The sequence below is a fragment of the Cryptomeria japonica genome, chromosome 11, assembly GCF_030272615.1.
Source record: "Cryptomeria japonica chromosome 11, Sugi_1.0, whole genome shotgun sequence".
Classification (NCBI taxonomy): domain Eukaryota; kingdom Viridiplantae; phylum Streptophyta; class Pinopsida; order Cupressales; family Cupressaceae; genus Cryptomeria; species Cryptomeria japonica.
Genome location: NC_081415.1, coordinates 718,714,863 through 718,727,037, shown reverse-complemented (window position 1 = coordinate 718,727,037; position 12,175 = coordinate 718,714,863). Strand labels below are relative to the sequence as shown.

The 12,175-nt window shown below is 40.8% G+C and overlaps 1 protein-coding gene across 8 annotated transcripts in view; it reads left to right on the top strand.

The window, feature by feature from the left end:
* LOC131061292 (probable aspartyl aminopeptidase) overlaps window positions 1–12,175 on the top strand; it is a 159,599-nt gene that overhangs the window by 106,787 nt on the left and 40,637 nt on the right. For 2 of the 8 annotated variants that reach the window (XM_057994896.2, XM_057994900.2), the window contains exon 10: window positions 1,774–2,009. The exons of 5 other annotated variants lie outside the window; for them this stretch is intronic. In XM_057994896.2, coding sequence (XP_057850879.2) covers window positions 1,774–1,996 — 223 coding nt within the window. In that variant the 3' untranslated portion in view covers window positions 1,997–2,009. The remainder of the gene's footprint in view (window positions 1–1,773; window positions 2,010–12,175) is intronic. One more of the 8 variants, XR_009359310.1, reaches the window with a different exon arrangement.

Here is a 12,175-nt window from a genome sequence, read left to right as displayed (position 1 = left end):
TCCTGAACTTCATGTTAAAGATTTAACTGAGCTTAAGCAATCTGGAGCTGTTGAACAATACATTTCTGAATTTGAAAAATTGGCAGTTTTAGTAACTGAAATTTTAGAAAGACCAAAATTGTGATATTCGTAGATGGATTGTCTGATTCGCTCAAAGGTTGGGTTAAGTCCTTGAACCCTCCTACTTTAAAAACAGCTATTAAAAGGGCAAGAGAATTGGAACCATCTTCAAAAGGGAAAGTTTTTAATAAAGCCCCACCATCTAAACCTGAAAATGACAAACAATCTTTCAATAAAGATAATTTCCCTAAACACAAGTTAGATAAAGAAGAGAGGGAAGAACTCAGAAGGAAAAAACTATGTTTTAGCTGTAGAGAGTCATGGCAGCCAGGACATAGATGTTTGGGAAAGGGAAAAATTCATTACATTGAGGTTATGTCAGATAGTGACGATGAAGAGAATGTGGATCCTAATATAGAATCTGTACCACAGAACACAGAATCAGGGACAGGTACGAAACATGGAGAAGGGTTAATAGCATCTATGACAGGAACAACTCATTATAATATTTTTAGAGTTAGAGGAGTTTTGAATGGGCAGCGTGTGGTTGTCATGCTTGATAGTGGTTCTACTCATAATTTTGTAGATGCAGCTGTTTTGGAAAAACGTGGATTGCAAACTGAAAAACATGAAGGTTTTGATGTTAGAGTAGCAGGTGGAACTAATTTGTCTAGTACTCATAAAATCCCTAAATTGAGTATTACTCTTGGCAATTATACTGTTACTGATGATTTTTATGTGATTGACTTGGCTGATACAAATGTTGTTTTGGGCATCCAATGGATGGAAACATTAGATGAGTACACTCAGAGTTTTAAAAGATTGGAATTTTCTTTTAAGATTGATGATAAGAAAGTAGTGCTTCGGGGTATGTCTAACGGTGGTCCCAGGATTGTTAGTGCTAAAAGAATGGAGGCTATTTTCAGACATGGTGATGTGGCATGGTCGTCACAATGTTTAATTTCCAACAAGGTATCAGGATTTGAATCTAAAAATTATCAAGATGATTTGTTGAAAGTATTAGATTCACATAATTTGGTTTTCAGTGATATACCTCCAGGAGTTCCGCTTGACAGAGGATTTGAACATACCATTGAATTAGAGGAAGGTGCAAAACCCGTTATCACAACTCCTTACAGACATCCTAAAACATTCAAAGATGAAATAGAAAAGACAATTAAGGAATTGTTGGATATGGGGCATATCAGGTCCAGTTCTAGTCCTTTTGCATCATCTTTAGTACTGGTCAAAAAGAAGGATGGGACACTTCTCATGTGTATAGATTACCGTGCTCTTAATAAAAACACAATAAAAAATAGGTATCCAATTCCTCGAATTGATGAGTTGTTAGATGAATTACATTGTGCTATTTATTTTTCTAAAATTGATTTGAGGTCAGGATATCGTCAAATTAAGTTAAGAGATCAAGATATCCATAAAACTGCTTTCCGTTGTCATTATGGTCATTATGAATTCTTGGTTATGCCATTTGGGTTAAATGCTCCGGCAACATTTTAGTCTTGCATGACTCATACATTAACAAACAGTTGAGGAAATTTCTGCTAGTTTTCTTTGATGATATATTGATTTACAACAAAACTTGGGAAGACCACTTGAAACATATTGATATTGTTCTTAGTATTATGGAATCTCAATCACTTTATGCAAAGGCCTCTAAATGTGAATTTGGACTGACAAAATTTTTGTATTTAGGGCATATGATCAGTGCTACAAGTGTACAAGTTCATCAGGAAAAAATAAGATGCATTTTGGATTGGCCACCACCACAGAATCTTATAGATTTACGAGGATTCTTTGGATTATGCAGTTATTACAGAAGATTTGTCAGAGGCTTTTCATAGCTCGGGGCACCGTTGACAACTCTTACCAAAAAGGGGGCATTCCCTTGGAGGGAGGAGGCACAAGAAGTTTTTGAGAAACTGAAAGAGGTAATGAGTTCTTGCCCAGTACTTGCACTTCCAGATTTTAATCAGCCTTTTGTCTTGGAATGTGATGCATCTGGTGAAGGAATAGGAGCGGTCTTAATGAAAAATAAACATCCTATAGCGTATGAAAGCAGGAAACTTAATAACCTAGAGAGATTGTATTCTATTTATGACAAAGAAATGTTGGCAATCAATGCCACATTGGCAAAATTTAGACTATATTTGGTTGGTGGCAAATTTGTAGTCAGAACTGACCATAACAGTTTGAGATATTTCTTGGGACAGAAAGACTTGAATGACAGACAGTAAAAATGGATCAGTAAGATCCAAGCTTATGATTTCGAAATTGAATATGTTAAAAGTAAAAACAATGTTGTTGCAGATGCACTATCTAGAAGGCCTGAAATAAATGCATTATTTGTAGTAACAGCTGATTTGAAATCTTTATTGCTGGTTGAATATTCCAAGGATTCTTTTGCCTGTGATTTGCTAGATGGTAATACACAAGATGATAAATATAAGGTTGTAAATGATATTATCTATTACAAAGACAAGATTTACTTGATTCTAGGATCGAAGTTGAAAGAGAAAATCCTCCAATCAGTGCATGATGTTCCTTTAGCGGGGCATCCCGGCTACTTCTAAACTTATCGGCAGATAAGGGAAAGATTCACTTGGAAAGGTCTAAAGAATGATGTCCTTAGTTATGTCAAAGAATGCATCACTTGTCAACAAAATAAATCAGAGCATACTTATCCTGCGGGTCTATTGCAGCCATTGCCTATACCAGAACATAAATGGGAAAGTATATCTATGGATTTCATTACAGGCCTACCACGATCTCAAGGTAAAGATTGCATTTTTGTTGTTGTTGATAGATTAACTAAATTTGCACATCTCTTATCTATCACTACAGAATTCACAGTTGTTCAGCTCGCAGAACTATTCTTTCAAGAGGTGTTCCGTTTACATGGTTTACCAAAAAATATAATCAGTGACCGAGATAGCAGATTTTTGAGTATATTTTGGGGGGAACTTTTCAGATTGACAGGTACAGAGTTAAATCACAGTACGAGTTATCATCCACAAACCCAGAAATAGTAAACATGTGGATTGAGGGATACCTTCGTAATTATGTGTCTGGACATCAGAAAGCATGAATCCGTTGGTTATATTTGGGTGAATATTGCTATAATACTACATATCATATATCTATCTATTGGTATGACTCCTTTCAAAGCATTATATGGGTATGATGCACTATCTTTTATTGATCTTGCTTTCAATCAAAGTAATGGACCCAAATCTCGTGATGTACTTTAGGAATGCCAAGATATATTGAAAGCACTTAAGGAAAATTTGCAATGTGCACAGAATCAACAAAAAATTTATGCCGATAAGAAGTGTGTTGAGCGTCACTTTGACATAGGAGATTTGGTGTATCTCAGACTACAACCCTATAGGCAGTCATCTCTCAAGCGTAGTGGGGCTGAGAAATTGAAGCCCCGGTTTTATGGGTCATACCAAGTAATTTGAAAGGTTGGTGCAGTGGCATATGAATTAGCCTTACAGGCCGAAAACAGAATACATAATGTGTTCCACGTATCTTGTCTCACAAGAGCTTTAAGTCAACAGGTGAAGGTTTTAGAAAATCTACCACCATTGGATGAGGAAGGAAAATTAGCAATGATACCTGAAGTGATTTTGGAGACCCGGGATAGGCATTTGCGGAATAGGACAATCAGGGAATATCTCATCAAATGGCTGAATTTACCTTTAGATGATGCTACTTGGGAAAATGAGCAGGTTCTTCAACATTTAGAGTTATAGTTGCTTGCGGGCAAGCAACATTTGGGCAAGGGAGACTATAATGTCCCCTAGTAAATGTGGTCTAAATGTGAAAAAAATATTAATTACTTTATATTAATATCTCATTCATTAATATAAATAATTAATATTATATTTTCCTATTTATTAAAGCATTTTAATAAAGCATTTCATTAACACTGTAATTATCTATTTAACTATTTTGAGAAATAAAACCAATTTTTAGTGAATAAAAGGATGGTGTCGGGAGATGGGAGGTATGGGTGGAAGAAAAGATTTGAATCCTGCGTGTGTTAATACACATTTCAGAGATTAATAGCCTTTTGTCAATCCTCGACTGACCTATTGGTAATATGATTCTGGAGAAGAATCAATCTTGCTTAATACCGAGTGAAGTTCAACAGTGATCCCTGATAAATGATGCGGAGTGCGTATTAATGCAAATACAAACAACGGAATCGTGGGAAGCATACACGACATCACACAAACTATCGCCTGTACCTCTGCAATCTGGAAACACTGCATCGACGTAGGATGTCTAAGCGTGCCTTGGTAACCCGATATCGGGTAGTGACGAGAAAGTTTGCCTTACTGCATATGGGTAGTGCCGCCAGTTAATGTGGGAGGAAGAGATTGCCATCATGGTGGTGTGGAGGAAATGGAAATCGCGTGGAGGATTTCATAGTATTTGCATACATTAGAAGTGCAGCGTCTTCAGACCTGATGCATATGTACAAACATTATACGCTTCGGTGAATCGGTTGCAACCAGAAATGTATCATTCTGTCCTTCTATTGAAGGGTTATGAATCAACGTGAAGTCTTAATCAACGGACATCACTACCCAACTAGGTGCATCATGAAAAGAATTCTCTTCCCTATTCTCTAAAGGAATAAATTGATATCAATGTCTGTTCTAGTTTGCTATATGTTTTCAGTGATTACTAAAATAGAATAAGAATCAATGCAAATAAGGAACACTCCAAATAAAGAAAATAATGTGTAAGGTTTTCATTTCCACCTTTGACTGTGCTGCATAAATAATCTTCTGCTATGTCCTAGTTATGCAACTGACTGCAATCAAAGCCTAGTTAGGGAATTTTACATACTTTTTTATATCTTGGAGTCCATGCCATCATATAATTCTTCTAGAAATAATTCTTCCATATCAAAAAAACTACTCATGGTGGCTCAATGAAACTCAAGATGTAATTCACACAAGTTCACCAATCATCATCTATTATAATGATTTGATCTTTTGACATTTTCGTACTTCCACACACTTTATTGGTTGTTAATGACCATGGTGCTCAACACCTCTCACACCTTCACAAGTCATCTTTAAATGATTGTGTGCGATGTGAAATCGAGTCTTAGCAATGTAATGTAGTTTAACAAAGTAAAATTTAAAAAAGTAGATGTCATATAGTTTATAAATTATAGTTAAAATTTTATTGCAAATTTTAAGGTAATTGAAAATAACTATTAAATTTCTATAAACTTACCCTCAGCAACTCCAAATTGGAGGTCTTAAATTTAACAAGCATAAATTTAAATGAAGTATTTATTTAAAAATGTAACTTGCTGAAACGAATATAGCCGTTAACATGATTAATTACAACTTAACATATAAAGGAAGAGATTTTTTTTTTTTTTTTTGTGATAACAATATTAGAAAGTAATTACATTGCTCTAAACTAAACATAAACGTAAGATAAGAAAATAACTAACATTGTATTAAATAAAAGAGAGAGGGTTTAGAGAGTACGTTTCATCTTATGCTAACATTCTAAACTTCATAACTTTATCAAGTTACCAGTGAGGAGGGAAAGTATCATCAGGGCGCTTTTCCGCCCAACCATGGACTTACTAGTCCCCTGTGCCATATCCGAATGGATTGGCTCGACCCTTGGCAGGGAGGTAATGGAAGTCTAACTCATGCTATCTAGAACGGTGGATGATCCTACACAGATCCCTAATCGATCATACACTATAGGTTACTCCTAACTAGTATGACCTTTGGTTGGATTGTGTATCTAGATTAACAAACTGGTAGACACTTACAGATGTACCATCACCTTGACTGAGGGTTTCTATTTTATTGCAACACGCTAAAACTCATGAAGTCAATTGTTCATCATCCTACTCGGTTGGATTGAATTCCTAAAAGTAATTCAATCCTAAAAGTAACCAAGCACTCATGTCTGTCTCTATGCTACTACATTCTGATTCTATGAGACTCATTGGTTAACATACATGTTTGGTGTCAAGTTTCCATGCCGGTCAATCAACTCAAGATGACTTTAGCTCTTAGAACGTAACCTTTCTTTGACAAACGTAGGTTAATATAATACATAGTTCATACTTGTGCCCTTGAGCTAGCAACCTGCTCTCTCATGTGAACAAGGATGAATCCAAGCTTAATGAGTATGTAGAATTCACCTTTGTTTACCTCACTGGGTAAACAGGAAGAATACAAAAATCGAACAGCAATGCACAATGCTAATACAAAAGAAGTACCAGAATAAGCTTGCCATAAATGTCAAAAGATGTTCATATTATAATCTATCGTCCACATTACATGTCCTCCAACACCCGGAGGTGGTACAATATATGACAGCCGAAGGGGTGCGACACAACCGTCGCGACTCCAACTACCTACCCGTCGGCTAACTAACTATCAATAATTAACATTACTAAACTATACATTTTTTCCGATAACATCATCCCCCCCAAAAAAGAAGTCGTCTCCGACGACTAACAACAAAATGGAGACAATGCATATATACACCCAAAACAAAGTCAAGGAGGGGGCTGAGGAAGTGTCCCTAAAGTCGAAGGCTGGGATGCTGGTGTCTGGGCCCCCAGGCGGGCGCGGAGGTCATAAACCTGCTGAGTGCGTGCTGCCACATCCCGCTCTGCCACCAATACCTTCTCTAAAGCCGTCTTCACCATATGCGCAGCTTCCAGCAACTCCTTCTCCTTGGTATCCGCAGACTCTGTCATACCGACCAACTGAGTTTGTAACAAACCTCGCTCTGCAGTAACAGCCTCCAACTCCTGCTGCACAAGGCTCCGCGCCCTCTGCTCCTCCGACAGGCGGATGTCAACTGCAACCTTCTCTGCACGGGCTGTCTCAAGCTGTGCTAACAATTGCGTCCTCTCGGCTGCCCACGAAGCCTGCTGTCTGGCGAGATCTCTCTCTATCTCTACACGAGCAGCCTCGCGGACCGCGGACTCATGCTGCGTCTGCCGCAGTGCATAGTAGGCATCCCTGTGAACCTGCTCAATCTGTCGGACGAGAGTAGTCACCCTACTCTCCACAACAGGCTGAGGCATTCTCCAAGCCTCAAGCATTGCATCTGTCTGAATAGCTGGCCACCCTTGTGACTCAAAGCATGTAACAAAAGCTGTCGAACAACCTACCCGCATAAACTGGAGGACCTGCTCTAATTCCTCCACAACCTGCTGCAAAGCTCGTGTCTGAGCCGTTGCCACCACTCGCCGACCCCTCCTCACCATATCTGCTAAGTAAGCCTCAATGTCCTCCCCATCCTGGCCCGAAGGCTGGGACCCCGCTATAGGTGCAGGAGGCTCGAGTGGAACCAAAACTGCTGTATCCTGCTGGCACAAAGGTGTCTCCCTTCCAATATTCTCTGTATTCCGACAGGTACACCTCTGTTGGTTGTTCTGGTGTAATATCCCTTGCCCAAACTGACTGATTTTGGCTCAAGGAATATTGTCAAACACTTTGTATGTTGTCTTTCTCTATTCTGATTTTTGTATTTCAGATTGTTTGATACACATTGAAAGTTGCCAAGAAATTTAGGAAGTTCACCAATGATGTTGACAATACCTCTTACAATGAACTAGTATGCGTGTGCAGTTCTTTTTGGTATTTTTAATGCATAAACATGAAAACTAGATATGGAATGCATACCTACAGCCAACTGACATTTCGACAAACAACTGGCATGCAACTATTATGCTGATCATATATGCTATTAAAAGGACATTTCGTCAAACAAATGGTATGCAACATATATCTTCTTTATTGAATTCATTCCTAAGTACAATGCTGCTATGGATTTGCCAAGACTAATTGGCTTACAAAAAGACTACATCAATGCCAAATCTGATTCTAAGTTCACTTACAACAGCAAAATTATATGCCTAATATTTCAATACTAGCTACTAATAGTTGCAAGAGGAACCTGATAATAGTGATGCTTAATGATGGAGATGAAAGTTGCAATCGGAATCAAGCAAAATACTGTAGCACGGCACTGTTCACGCGCACTGTTCATGCACACTGTTCACGCGCACTGTTCATGCGCACTGTAGCAGCAAGAACAAACTTGCAATCTGCTCTTAAAACCCTGAATATTTTGTTGTTAATCTCTCCCAACAAGAATGATATAACTCCATGTGCCAAAGAAGGACGATTCACAACCAATTATAAATGTTCTCCAACAATAAACTTCAAACCCTTGTAGAAAAATTCACCAATTTGCACAAATGAAAGAACTGAAGTATTCTTTCCCACAACTGCAATAATTCAGGTGTTATTTCACACCTTCAAAATTACTATCAATAGGAATTTTTTCGTTTCCTATGACCAAAGAAGAAAATTGCGAAAGCCCTAGGCTCCACAATAAAAATCAATCAAAATACTATTCATCAACTGGATGCCGAGAATGAACTCTTGCCTTTCCTTTTATTCTTTCCTTAAGAGAGCTCAAACACCTTCCTGGCCAATGTGGGATAAAAGATTTATTCCCACATTAAATTATTCACTTAACGCACTTTATTATATTAAAGTGACTTTATTATTATAAAGTTACTTTAGAACTTTATAATAATATTAAAATATTAAATAAATCACTTAAGTCACTTAAACTTTAATATCTCTTGATGTACTTGTTTGATTGCTAAACCGTCTGAGCCAGGAGTCGACTCTCCCCGTTCTCCATGTGATTGGATGCCTGTCTAAAAATAGAAACCCTGAATAGTGACTTACTATAAATAGTAAGTATGTGGAACTGAGTCTAGAAATAGCTGCAAAGGCCCAATCAAGGTCGACACTGCCAATAAGCTCTGCTCAGGTGTCTTTCTATTAATAGGAACCCTAACTCTCCCAAAATAGTAACTTACTATAAATAGTAAGTGTGCCAATCTGAGTCAAAAAACCTGTGCAAAGGCCAAAACCTAAATCCAGCTGAAGAGTAATGTCTCTAATCACCAAGTAACTGCCACACGAGGCCCTCTATCAATAATTATTAGCCTACGAGGGTAAAATGATAGGCTAATTCTTACAAACTCTGATGCTCGCAAAATGGGGACATTACATCTGGTTCCTCTACTTCGAGCCTGTAGCTTTGGAACATTTCGTAATCCTCCATTTGCCAGTGGAAGAGCCCGTTAAGTGAGCATACCTCATCTTCAGAACATCCCTCCAATTCGAGCACCCCTTCACTGTTCGGCTCCATCGCGTTCTTGCCCTTGCTTTCATCGGGACCCCCTTCCCCTTTATTAGAATCCTCTGAGTCCGAGTCTGAAGAGGCGAGCTCTTCGCTGACATCTTGGGTGTGTAGGTCAATGGTATATTTCCGCCCTCCCTTCTCCATGGAAAGGGTATTTTTCTTCCAGTTGTGGTTTGCTTTCGCTGCCACCAACCATCCTCTTCCAAGTATGGCGTCATACCCTTTCTGTTTCAATGGAATGACCACGAAGTCGAGTACAAAAGGTTGTGCACCCACGGTGACTTGCTGTGCCATCAACATGCCGAGGGGTTTAATCCCGTGCTGGTCTGCACCTAGCAGATTAAACGTAGGTGGCCACAGAGTGGGCTTTCTTAGCTTTTTCCATGTGTCCTCCGGAAGGACATTTACTCCGGAACCGCCGTCTACTATAGTATCCGTTAGGATGGTGCCCAGGATGCCCATCTCCACCACGGCTGGGTGTCGGCCATTGTTGACGGTAAGTACAACTGGATTTGTTGCCGAGCTTCCTAGTATGGGAGCGTCCATGTCTCTCGGTTTGGGTTTATCAACCTTCGTGCCCAACAGCACTGTCCCCAATTGCGGTATGGTGTGTAGGAGGTCTTCCAGTTTCACAGGTACCTCCATTTGGAGCATCTGCCGTACAATGTTCCTCTCCGCGTCTGTGCAGTAGGGTCCAGATGACTCGTGTGGCTCTCCCCGTTGGGCTTTCATGGCCCTTTCTATTTCCTCCCTTGCCTCCGTCATTCTCTGCTTCTCCGTGCGGGGATGGGGGTATCGGGCCTCCTTTGCCTGTCCTCGGGTAAGAGCAAGGATGGCTTCTTTACCCCGTGTGTTGCCTTCGATAGCAATCAGATTGGCCCCTACGCCAGACTTCGGACAATCGGCATCTTCATGGTCACCGGGGCCACACCACCGACATAGTTTTTGAGCGGTGTCATTGTTATTACACTCTCGTGCGTAATGACCCCATTGATTGCAAGCCCTACATTGAATCATCGGGCGTCCCTTCGCATCGTATTGGACCCTGTTTCTGGTGGAATTATTATTATTCCCCCGTCCGCCTCGTCGGTTTCCTCGGTAGCCTCCGGAAGATGCATTATTGTTTGAATCCGATGTGGAGGGCTGCTCATGTGCAAAGAGCACTTGCTGGTTACGTGCCTTCAGATTATATGGGCATTCCTTCGTAGAATGTCCCATGATCTGGCAGATGTCACAGAATGCCTTCTTGGGACAGGCACCCTTTGTGTGGCCACTCTCCTTACAATCCGTGCACCACAGTTCATCATCCTTGCTTGTGGTCCCCTTCATTGTCTTAAACTCTTTTAACATCCGTTCCATATCCTTCTGAAGGGCCGTGACTTTCTTCTTCGGCTTCTCATCATTGCTACTCTCTTCTTCCGACGTATCATCTTCAGAGGATGACGAAGATCTACTCTTCTTCTTTTTGGCCGTCTTATTTTAACTTTCCAAGTCCATGGCCCGGTTGTATGCATCATCGTAGGATGTCGGAGGCACAATTTTCATCTTTCGTCGTAGCTTAGGGTTCAGACCCTCGACAAACCACCGCTTCTTTAAGCCATCAGCCGGTTGGCTTTCCATCTTTCCGACTAATTCCTTTAGCCGGCGGCCATATGCCCGTATGGTCTCCTTCTTTCCTTGCTTCGTTCCATAAATTTCAGAGACTCTCATTATCATCTCGGAGAAGCCGAAATTCCTTCTCGAATGCTTTCTTCAATTCATCCCACGTAGTTACCTCGGTTTTATCCAAGTCTGAATACCAGTCAATAGCCACTCCTCTCAGTGTGGCGGGAAACTGCTTCATCCATTCATCCTGGTCAGTCACCCCGCTGGCTGTCCAGATGGTTTCGCATGTACGGCAATGCCGTGCAGGATCATCTTTGCTATCCCCGTTGAATTTGGGCAACTTCTGTTTGGTCGCCATTGATGGAAATCATCCACTTGGAGGTGGTTGTGGCTGTGTCTGCCCTCCGGCGCTGCTCCCTCCAATGCCGCTAATGTCTCCTGTGGTGGTGACCAAAGGTACGGTGTTCTGCCTTGTACCTACCGTGCGGTTACTTCCTCCGATGCCGCTGATGTCTCCTGTGGTGGTGACCGAAGGTACGGTGTTCTGCCTTGTACCTACCGTGCGGTTAGCTTCCCCTTCGTCGTCACTCGTGTCCGGCTCCCTTCGGTGATCCTCCCTTTGTGGCGCTTCGTCGTCACCCGTGCCCAGCTCCCTTCGGTGATCCTCCCTTCGTGGCGTGAGAGATAAGTTTTTGAACCGATCTCGAGTTTCTTCAACTAGTTCTCTCTGTAACCTAGTTTCCTCCAGAAACTCTTCAAGGCTTCTCGCTCTACCGTAGTCTGGCGACGCGTAGAAATTCCCCTCGGCTTCTGCACCTTCCGTGACACCTCCTTGGTTCCCTTCGGGCAACCCTTCGGCAGGTCGTCCTTCGGCAAGTTGCCTCAGCCTTCGTCTACGTTCTACACGTTGTTCCAGAATCAAAGCCTTCTGCGCAGCCTCCCACTCGTCGGTTTCTAATTTCTTATTTCTGTCTTTATTCAGTAAATTGGGCATTAATTGTGGTACAATTTCATGTTTCACAACACATAAATCAAAACACAACACGTCTTTATTAATTCATTCTTTTGTATACAATCAACATAATTCTTCTGCTTCTAACAGTGTTCTTTATTTCTCTCCCTTCACAATTTAAGGATTATTTGTCCTTCGTCGGTCTTCCCTACGTCCGCCATCCTGGCGCTCATGAAATTCTCGTAAGATTTGCTGTCGTCGGTTCTCACGGTAGGTGTCTTCTCTGCGATTTTGAAGAGCCAA